At 51.7% G+C, this 11,449-nt stretch overlaps 1 protein-coding gene across 1 annotated transcript; it reads left to right on the top strand.

The window, feature by feature from the left end:
• Positions 1-6,009: 6,009 nt before the first annotated feature.
• Positions 6,010-6,282, top strand: LOC123142804 (uncharacterized). The gene has a single exon (XM_044561549.1). The coding sequence runs from the start codon at positions 6,010-6,012 to the stop codon at positions 6,280-6,282; it is 273 nt and encodes a 90-aa protein (XP_044417484.1).
• Positions 6,283-11,449: the final 5,167 nt, after the last annotated feature.

Here is an 11,449-nt window from a genome sequence, read left to right as displayed (position 1 = left end):
GTCGCCGTCCACGGGGAGAGCCGCCAGTCGTGCTGCCGCCGCCACCATGTTCTCCAGCGGGTTATCATAATGACCCGGGGGTATTGGCACATACTGAGGCGGGGGAGGGGGCACCTGGGGAGGCCCCATCACCCGTGGCTGAACAAGGGGTCCCGACCCGGGCACAATGACCCCTGGCGGGTTACTAGACCCTGCACCCGGCGTGTTGAAGAGATTGCGTGGATCGTAAACCGGTGGGAGTCGAGATTGGGCCTTCTGATGCCTCCTTCTCATGACCTCATTGGCCGCGTTCTGATCCATCGTGAGTTGGAAGGACTGCGCCTGAATCAGCTGAGTCCGGGCGTCGAGAGCCGCCCGCTCCGCAGCCAACCTGATCCCTTCCGCTGCAAGATCCTCTTTAGCTTTTATCAGATTCAATTTTAACTGTGCCACCTCCGCATCATGCTGAGCTTGATCTGCCGGGTCAACCGTGGCGGTTAACAGGGCCGTCATCTTGTCCGTGAGATCCATCAGCACCTGAGCCGGGGAAGGCACCGGGTTTCCCGATCCGGCAGCGGGGTTCTGAACAGGCTGCGCACCGGCCATAAAAACTCCAACCTGACTTGGCGGCTCAAAAAGGTCTGGAATACTGTCGCCGTCAGAACAACCCATGAACCTGCCATCTTGAAGTTGGTACAATGAGTTTGATTCATCAGTGGCCGACTCGCCGTCAGAGCCGGCGGCCGCCTCATCACCAGACCCGGATGGATCAGAGGGCCCTCCATGGATGCATCCCACAAAAGCGCGCCTTACGGCAGGCCGGGCCCGGGCGGGTCGTGCGCGCTAAGCCGTTTCGATGAGATCGGCGCAGAGATCCGGCTCGGGGCCCGGCTCACCAATCTTGCCAATGAAGACATGAATTCCGCCAAAGGGGACCCGGTACCCGTACTCAATTGAGCCGGCGTCGGGGCCCCAGTCCTCGTCGTCGATGTAGAGCTTGCCGCGACGACTCTTGGTCATCCGGCCTACGGCGTATCCCTTGAGCCCTTCGAAGCTGCCCTTCAAGAACTCAAATCCACCATGCGCTGGCCCCACGGTGGGCGCCAACTGTCGTGGAATTGCCACGGCAGATGTCCTTGAGCTAGGACTTAATCGTGGAGCCATCGCAACTAGGAAGCTTGAAGGGGTTATGCGGGACAAGGAACACGAGGGTTTATACTGGTTCGGCCCCTTACGGTGAAGGTAAAAGCCTACGTCCAGTTTGAGGTGTTATCGATTAGGGTTACGATCGCCAGGGAGCTAAACAGCTATGCCCGGCTCTCGAAGAGATTGTTGTCGCCCTTAAACCGCTGCCGGGTCCTCCCTTTATATAGGAAGGCTGACGCCCAGCAGCCCTTAGCGTCCCGGCCAGCTCATAAGAGCGTCCGGCTCGGACTCTAAACAATACTTGCCTTACACTACAAGTCTACTATAACAATGATTGTAACTACGGGCTTTAAGCCATATCCGGGTCTCAGCCCATCTCTGGCCCATCATCTTGAAACTTAGCTCCGGGCTTCTGGCAATGACCATCCGAAGAGTAACCCGGCCCCTCCTGGCGGGTGACTCTAAGGTCTATATCCTCAACACCTCCAAAGCAGAAACCTTCGCCTTGGTGTCAACAGGCGTGGACGCGGTCTTGCAATTAAGCATGCTCGCGCGCTCGAGAAGCTCATGAGCTTACTTCTGCTGATGCAGAAAGAACCCGTCGGCACGACGAACGACCCTAATGCCAAGGAAGTAGTGCAGCGCTCCAAGATCCTTGAGGGCAAACTCATCGCGAAGATGAGCCGTGAGCTGCTGAAGAAGCCCAGGCGAGGATGCCGTCAGGATAATGTCGTCCACATAGAGCAGCAGATACGCAGTGGCAGTGCCCTGATGATAGACGAACAGAGACGCGTCGGAGCGGGTTGTATGAAACCCAAGCTGCTGTAGGAACCCGGCCATACGCTGGTACCATGCCCTGGGGGCCTGCTTCAGTCCATAGAGGGACCGAGAGAGCAGGCAGACATGGTCGGGATGCTCGGCGTCGACAAAGCCAGTCGGCTGCTCGCAGAAGACCCGCTCCGTGAGGTGGCCGTGCAGAAACGCATTGGAGACATCCAACTGATGCACTGGCCAGGCCCGGGAGACCGCTAGGTGAAGCACCGTACGAATCGTGCCCGGTTTAACAACCGGAGCGAAGGTGTCGGTGAAGTCCACGCCGGCGCGCTGGCGGAAACCGCGCACCACACAACGAGCCTTGTAGCGCTCGAGAGAACCGTCGGGGTTGGTCTTGTGATGAAACACCCATTTTCCACTGATGACGTTGGCGTGAGGGGGTCGCGGCACAAGATGCCATGTGCGGTTGCGCTGCAACGCATCAAACTCCTCGCGCATCGCGGCGAGTCAATGTGGATCACGGAGAGCGGCGCGTGCGGACGAGGGTATGGGCGACGGTGGAGAGGATGATGTCGACACCGCGCACGCGTACTCATGCAGCATAGCGCGTGCTGGGGCGGTGGATACCGGCGCGGGACCGTGTCACCATGCCGGTGGAAGGCGGGTCGGCTGCCGCGGGAGCAACGGACGGGGGTGGTGAAGAGTCCGTTGCGCCCAGCGTCACAGCGGGACCGGAGCCGGCTGAAGTGGCGGAGCCAGCCGAGGTAGCGCCGGCCGGGGCGGGGCCATCCACGTCACCCGGCGTGGTGGAAGCCGAAGGGCCACCCGGGGCCATGCAGGGCCGCGCCAGGGGGCGTGCAGCCGGGCCGCGGCGGAGGGGCCCGCGGCGGGGGCCACAGCAGAGGGGCCCTCCGCGAGGGGGGGCGGCGAGGCCGCACCAGGAGGAGCCAGCGGGAGCCGCGCCGGGGCCAGGAGAGGCCGCGCCGGGGGCTGCACCGAGTCCGCATCCGAGACACCATCATGGAGCGCCGAGTCTGCTGCAGAAGGCGGTACCTGATGAAAAGGAAAAACCCGCTCATCAAAGTACACGTGTCGGGAGGTGTACACATGGTGGGAGACGGGGTCGTAGCACCGGTAACCTTTGGTGTTAGGGGGGTAGCATAGGAAGATACATGCTACGGAGCGAGGAGCGAGTTTGTGTGGTGTAGTGGAGGTGGTGCTGGGATAACACAAGCATCCGAAGATGCGAAGACCATTGTAGGAAGGAGGGGAACCAAAAAGGAGTTGGTGGGGGGTGTAGTTCCAGCGTGGACGACAAGGCCTAATGTTAACTAGGAGAGTGGCGGTGGCGAGAGCATCAGGCCAGAACCGAGGGGGCACGTTGGAGTGGAACAACAACGTGCGGACGCAGTCGTTAAGAGTGCGGAGGATCCGCTCGGCGCGGTCGTTCTGCTGAGATGTGTAGGGGCACGTGAGACGAAAAGTGGTACCGTGAGAGGCGAGAAGATGGTGAGTGGCAGCGTTGTCAAACTCTTTGCCGTTGTCAGTCTGGAGGGCGAGGATAGGGCGCCCGAACTGGGTAGTGATGTAGGAGTAAAAGGCCGTGAGAGTGGCGAGAACATCGGATTTGCGACGGAGCGGAAACGTCCACGCAAAATGAGAGAAATCATCAAGTAAAACAAGATAATATATGAAACCGGTGTTGCTCGCAACTCGAGATGTCCAAACATCACTGTGGATTAACTGAAACGGAAAGAAGAAATAGTGTTTGACTCGCTAAACGGTCGACGAACATGTTTGCCGAGACGACAAGCATGACAAGTGTGCTCGTCGAATTTATTACATGAAAATGAAAAACTCTTGAGAATCTGGCGAAGGACGGTGGAGTTGGGGTGACCCAAGCGTGCATGCCAGAGGTCGACACCGGCGGCGAGGGCGACTGGAGAGGCGGTGGCGGTGGAGGCGAAGTGCACCGGGTATAAGTCGTCGGGGCTGTCACATCGGTGGAGCACCATCCGCGTACGGACGTCCTTCACAGAGAAACCAAGGCCATCAAATTCAACGGTGAGAGGATTGTCACATGCAAGACGACGAACGGAGACAAGATTCTTAACTAGGTTAGGTGAGACAAGAACATTAGTCATGTTAATAGGCATAGAATTAGACGGAAAGAAACTTGACCGACATGAGTAATGGGTACGGAGGAACCATCACCAAATGTGATGCGGTTCGAAGTGGTGACCGGGAAAGAAGAGGCAAGGTTACCGGGGTGCGACGTCATGTGGCCGGTAGCCCCCGTGTCCATGTAACAATCACCGCCACCTCCATAGTTGGAGGGAGACGGCGCCGAGTGAAGTGCAGCAAGCAGAGCGGGATCCCATGGAGCCGGAGGAAGCGGGTAGCTGCCGGGCTGAGCCGGTGCGGGCGGCGGCGCGTAACCGAAGGAGGCGGGCGCCGACAGAGGCGCATAGCCACCCGGGGCGAAGCCGCCCGGTGCGTGGCCGGCCCCACCCGCCTGGTAGGGTGCGGCGACGAGGTGCGCCTGAGGTCCGGCCGGGTGTGGCCCAAGGATACCCGGGGCCCGTGGGACCGGCATGTGGTAAGCGTGGACCACGCCGGTCCATGGGTTAGGGCCGACGGCCCAGGGCGGGGAGGGCTGATGTTGGCGTTGGGCCCCCCGTACCCCGGCTGCTAATGCTGCTGCTGTTGGGGGCGACCGCCGCCCCCGCCCCCACGACGCCTGTTGCGGCGACCGCCGCGCCCCGCCCTGCTGCTGTTGCTGAGGAGCGGGAGGTGCGGGCGGAGCGGGTGGGAGGGGGTAGTACCCCGGTGGTGCCGGCGGACGCGGTTGGGGCGGTGCGGGCTGCGGCTGCCCACGAGATGTCCCGGTGGCGAGGGCGGTGTGGTGGACGCGGGCCTTGACCTTCTTCATCCGGCGTTCCTCCAAGCGTAAATACGCGGCGACGGATTGGAAGGTCGGGTTCGGCAGCAGGGAGAGGTTCGAGGCCACGTTGCCGAAATCCTCATTGAGGCCGGCGGTGAGGGTGCTAAGCATGAGCTCGTCCGACACCTTGGCGCCGATGTCGCGGAGCTCATCGGCGAGGCACTTGAGGCGCATGCAGTAGTCATCGATGGAGGAATCATCTTGGTGGCACCCGAAAAATTCCTGCTGCAAAAACACAAGACGTTGAAGCTTGTTATCGGTGAAGACGTTGTTGATCTTGGTCCACACGGCACACGCGTCGTCATCCTCCGAGACGACCGTGTGGAAGATGTCCGGGGAGACGGTGAGGTAGAACCACCAGATGAGGGAGGCCTCAATGGCCGCCCAGTCCGGATCATCCACCATGAGATCGCCATCCACGGTCCCGTCGACGTGCTCGAGGAGGTGGTACTCGCGGAAGACGAGGTTGAAGTAGGTCTTCCACGCATAGTACGAGGAGGTGGACTGGTAAAGCTTGATGGGAACGCGGGTGTGGATGTCGAGATCACGAACGGCGGTGGCGTCGGGCACGAGTCCGGCGAACGGGTTGGAGTTGCTGGAGTGGGGAGACGCCATGGGAGCAGCGGCAAGGAGAGGGGTGCGGCGGCTCAGGTGGGAGGAGCGTAGTAGCGGCGGCGCGGGGTAGGGTTGGGGTTTTTAGGGCGCGGCGGCGACTTGGGGAGGAAGGCAGAGGGGAAGGCGGCGGCTGCGAGGGGAAGGGGCGCGGCGGCGACGGTGGACAGCGGCGGCGGCGACGCAAGGGAGGCGGCGGCGGCGGCTGGTGCGGAAGGTGGGAATAGGATCGGCGTGCTAAACTGATACCATGTTAGTTAGGAAGAATGAGATTGCACGAATCGATAATCATTGATCATGTGCATGGTGCACATATATAGGTACAAGGTGGACCGGTCTCTACTTGTCTCCTAAGATGTACAAATATACAGGAGTAGAGAGATATAATGGTATAAATACAGACCCTAGTCCTATACATATGCAGTGTACCAGCGTATGCTCAACAATAACAAACAGAGCTGCTCTGTTCTGCTTAAGAGGACACCCCACCGTGCACCATCACCTCCAACTGCAACTGATCGCGCAAGAGGACACCCACCAGCAGTGTAGTGACCATGGCCCCCGCCGAGAGATCGTGCACGCTCGGCCGCTTCGCCGCTGACGAGGCGGCCCCGCAGGAGACCCTCCATGTCGTGCGGCTGCAGCGGCTCCGCCTTCGCCGCGCCGCGGAGGGATGCCTCGACCCCATCCCCGAGGAGGACGACTACGCTGGCAGCAGCAGCGGCGGCGGCGGCGAAGACGACGGCGACGTCCCCGCCGGCTCGCCCAGCGCCCACGGCAGCAGCAGCAGCGCCACCGTCGACCTTGCCCAGTGTCGTCGTCAATAGGCTGGATCAATTAGACAAAGTGTTTAGTACTACCAGCAGAGTCGACCTCCTCTGTAGCCCGCTGTGGTATGTTATGTACCACGGTGCAGTTCATGCGTGCGTGCTGTAATTAGTCCATCCATGCTTGCGAGCTGCTTAACTTGATGCCGAACAATCGCGAGAACTGCCTCAACAACTGTGCGAATTTGCTGACTGCCATACCAGCGGACACTGAAAATCTCATTCTTGCCCTTTGCTCTGCTCTCAATCTGAAGAAAACTCTGCTTGCACACGTTCTCGACATGAGCTGCTGGTCGCCCTCCTGGTTAGTGCTAATTTCTTCTGCAGCAAATGGAGTACTTGGTTGTATTATGGATTTTCCACCTCAGTGGCAGCAATAGATTGATGATAGCGCAGTGTTTGTGTTCCGAGTTAAGCTAAGCAATTCAAACACCACCACCAGCATGTCTGCTGCACTGTTAAGTTTTGCTATCCACAGTATGCTGTGCAAATCTGAGCTTCTGTCCCTCTTCATATTTGATTGGTGTATTTTCTGCCGGGAGGGAGATACTAGCAAACAAAGAACCGTTTTAACTGATTGTTGTTCTGTATTTTACTTTCTCTTCTATAAACATTTTCTGTGACTGAAGTTACATGGATGAGGACAAAGCAGGAAATCCAAAGGAACTGAAACTTGTTACCTGCGCTTCGGCAGAAAAGCTATATGTATCCATTTATTATGCAGCAATGCAAATATGTATGTAGATTTTCTTCAGTGTGACCTATCGGCTACGGGAAGGATCTGCGTTGTCAGAAGGGAGGATTATTGTTCAGACAATGGAGATAATCAGATCTCAGGGGTGTGAGTACTAGCAGAATTTGTGATGAACAGAGATAATCCACCAGAGGTCCTGGCAATCCTTCAGTAAGGATGTGGTTCTTCTTTTTCTTTCTTTTTTTCCTTTTTGGTGAATTAACCATTCTGTGTGTTTGGCAAAAAAACAGGAGGTGTCATTCTGTGCTTATATGCTAGCATTGTTCGATTGAACGCAACATTTATATTTCTGTTTCATCTCTTACTGTGCATTAATACATGTGCCCATGTCGGTCGTTCACTTGGTCTCATGATAGATTCTTGTATTGGCACTAGTATATGATAGATTCTTCTACTGATATTCTTCAGGCACGTCACTATTTCCTTATTCGTTTATAATCGAGGATTGATGTCATGTGTGAGCTATTTAAGTAGGCTTTACTGTTTATATTCTCAACTGGCAATTGTAATTCTGTCATACATGCAAGCATTTTTGTTGCTCATGCATTGATGAAAGCTAATTTACGTTATGCATCCAGCAATTCACGGTTTTGCTTTCGCGAGAGGCACGGCCGTGCCTCTCGGAAACAGTAAAAAAAAGGTGTTTTGTTTTTTCCTTCCACGAGAGGCACAACCGTGCCTCTCGGAAACGGAAAAAAAATGCATTTTCTTTTTTCCCTTCCGCGAGAGGCACAATTCGTGCATGTGTAATCAAGCACCCTTCAAGGCGGGCTGTGAAATTACAATTATATCCATCAATAATCTCCACCGCTGGTGTTCATCCATCGATCCATTGTCTTAGCTTGGTGTATCTGATGGATGTCGATTTTCCTTTTGTTGTGGCTCATATAGAATCATGTATACTAATAATAATAGGACAAGCTATGTATGGGTCCTAATGAAGGGAGGAGGAGATCAAGAGAGGTAAATCTAAGCTCCATCTTCCCCTCTTGTGTACTCATCGATTATGTATCTATATTGCAAAATAAGTATGAAGAATTGGCAGAGATGGTCTTGAGGTTCAGTATGTGTTGCTTGATTGAATGACTGGTGCAGCGTCGTGTGGATCCTTTTTGTTTAGCTGGGCGTCGATTGGATTGATTTTTTTTTCAGGCTCTAGCATACGCGTCTTTTCCTTTCTTTGTCCGGCAGCCATCAACGCAAATTTGATCGGTTCTTTGGGCTTCGTCTTATCTCAGGAGGGCAGGAAGGTAAGGAAAGTTCGAGCCATCACTCAAGCGTCAATAACCGGCGATCCCGTGAGGGCGAGGCCTTGACCTTGACTCTTTGAGTAGCGCTTTGTGACCATTGTTCAGTTTTGTTAAAATATTGTAGCTAATATATTATTCTTTTCATCTACTGGCGTTTAGTGTTTCAAGAGTTACCAAAACCGTAAGAAAAAAAAAATCGAATGAAGATTGATTATGAGAATATTTTGAAGATTTTATTTCAAAGAACACTAAAATAATGATTTTTTTAAATGAAGACAATGGCTACCAAGATTCGGTACTATTCTTGATATTTGACATTGTTGTGTAAGATGTTATGATTTATATATTATTATAGTTCTACCTATATAGCTCTATTTTCTACTACCTCCGTCCTGCAAATTTCTTCATCAACGTTAATTTTATGTAATCCTACTCCTGGTGAGATCCATTTGGTCATTGTTCTGGGCGGTTCCGCCAACGGACATCTCTCCATACACGTCGTTGCTACTTTAATATCCTCAAGATACTCACTGATGAAACAGAAAGTGGAATAGGGGTTCTAGAATTCCTTATCATGGATAGCACACTGTATAGTTCACGATATAGCCCATGCTCACCAGAAATCTTGCCCGATCATGTTGATTAAGGGTATCAAAAACGAGAATTGCCACACATTTGCATCTTCCGAAAGATTAATTATCATATGTTGCACAAGTCCTTCTATGCAAGCGCCCATACCCACCTTGTCATATGACACTCCAGTAATGAGTGTCGTCACGAGTGTATGTGTGTGTGGCTAATCTACCTGCTTCATCTTCTGTTTTGTGCCACTTGAGCCTTGAGCTTTCAGAACGGTTCACCTTATCAACTTGTGTGTGATGGATGTTCGCCTGATGGCCAATTCTGAAAACCAGAACTTATCATCGGTAATGATGCATCTTAAGGAACCAATCCTTATTTACGTTCAGGGAATTCATGTGGCGGTCTTCGCTCCAATGTCACCAGCACCGCTCATAATTTCTGAAATTGTTGCTACTGTCTATCATAGAAAGCATATTTTTATTTATACTACCAAAAGGGCCCGTGCGTTGCAACGGGAGAAAACAAAATAATAATTTCCAATGGATATCACCACATTTTGTTGACATATCAACGCATGATTTTGAAAAAAAATCACAAATGGAGGAAAATTTCCCGATGATTTGACACTACATAGGATGAGTTTTTCACATATTCATTGTTTATATTAAACTCTTTTACTTTTTATAATTTTGTTATTTTATTACAAATTATATGTTATTTAGTTAGTAATATATCTTATAATTTTTTTTATGTTTTTGATGTTTCTCAAAGTACTAGAAAATAGTTGTTTTTCTAAGAGAATGGTAAGCACTCTAATATTTGAACATAAAGGTTCTCAGAAGTAAAAAGGATGAAAATAATTTATCATTTACAAATGCTCATTTCGTTTTAAACTGAAAATTGAAGACATATTTTCTATGGAGATTTTAGTTTGAGACATTAAAAAATCTCTTTGCCCAATCCTTAGTAAATTTAAAACATCACTGCATCGATTAATTTAGTTGTGTCTGGATGTATTATGATATTTCTATATGTTTTGAGATCTACATATGTAAAAATCTTGGTAGAATATTGTACCAAGATTTGAGGGATCACACAGATCAAATATATAAACATATTTTGCCTAAATGTAATGTAAGCAAATATAAAGGTCCACATTCACCGTAAATTAAGATTTAAATGTTATTATATTTTCTATATGCAGTGGTATCCAAATAACTAAATATCATGGTAGAATATTCTATACCTACCATGATAGAGGACCCACTAGAGCACATGCAAGATCGTTGTCTATATAATTAGCATGCCTAACAATACAAATATCCTGGTAGAGGACATACCAACTTGGTCCTACGAGGAACTAGGGACCAGATTAATAGGAAGAAATGAGACTCAAAACCTACCTAGCTAGCTCACGACTTCATGGGATAGCCAGTAAGATCCAGAGCCTTTCTCACTCGATAGACATTCTTGTTAAAGTTACATATTTAAGCTCTGTAGTGCCATATTCCCCAAGGAAAGCGATATAATGCCCCACAACGCCATGGAGAAAATGGTAGATAGAAAATGAAGATGGCATAAGATAAGGCGTGACCTTGTCTCCTTTTAATGAAGACTAGCTGTTGGGGCGCGCCATGGCGCACCGCCTGAGAGGTAGCTCGGGCGGTGCCAGATGGAAAAGCGCCCCTTTCACTTTCCTGCCATATATTTGGAAGAACTGCATGCAAGCACTGATAGCCTATCAAACTTATTATAGTAAATCATAATTGCAAATGCAGAGCACACTATGTGTAGTGTAGGCAGCCCACCCTTTCATTTTCTTTTTTGCGTTGTTAGTAGCAAATGTACATGCAAGTGATGAGGGCCTTATAAATGTATTATATTATACTTTCAGAGACAGTTTGAGATGCCATCAAAGGCAATGCACAACAATGTATTGCAGCCATGAGACTTGCCACTGAAGAGCAGCTGCTCATCAGCACCATCGTCAAGGCTCTCCAGGACATACTAACTCTGCTCGCCATCATAGCAGTCCACACGGTCCACATCCCTCTGGCGGGCATCGCAGAAGAAGTAGTGGTCGTCGTTGTAGACGCCGGGGGTGTTCGAGACGGAGGGCGCAATGCAGAACCGGAACGCTGGCGTCTCGTTGATGGAGAATTCCCTGTTGCCATAGTCCAGCTGGTCGTTGCGCCTGCCGTCAAGGCCCACACAACACTGCCACATCATCTTGAGCAGACGAAGGTTGTGCGCCACGCTCCCCTTGCGCGATCAGAGCACCAGCAGCCGATCAGGACCTTCCTGATCGGTTTACATGTCATTTTGATCAACCTGACCATCGTAGAACCAAATATCTCCAAACAATCCAATATGCTACAATAGCAAGGAACATCTACTAAGTAAGAACTGTGGAGGAAGAAAGAAACTAATTAGGCGGGGAACGATGTCTTACAGCTAGCGGATGCTAGCATCTTGGAGTTGCCATGCTCCACGGCCCTTACACCGCCCCCTGCTCGACGCCTTCCAGGCGCGGCTGCTACTCCTCCTTGGCAAGATGTTTGAGCAGAGTTACAGCCTAAAA

This window comes from Triticum aestivum, chromosome 6D (assembly GCF_018294505.1).
Source record: "Triticum aestivum cultivar Chinese Spring chromosome 6D, IWGSC CS RefSeq v2.1, whole genome shotgun sequence".
NCBI classification, from domain to species: Eukaryota; Viridiplantae; Streptophyta; class Magnoliopsida; order Poales; family Poaceae; genus Triticum; species Triticum aestivum.
The sequence above is the reverse complement of the archived record's forward strand: the minus strand, read 5'-3'. Positions and strand labels throughout refer to the sequence as shown.

Bases quoted from the DNA above. Each gene is read 5' to 3' on its own strand.
- LOC123142804 (XM_044561549.1), top strand. From the start codon at position 6,010: ATGGCCCCCGCCGAGAGATCGTGCACGCTCGGCCGCTTCGCCGCTGAC.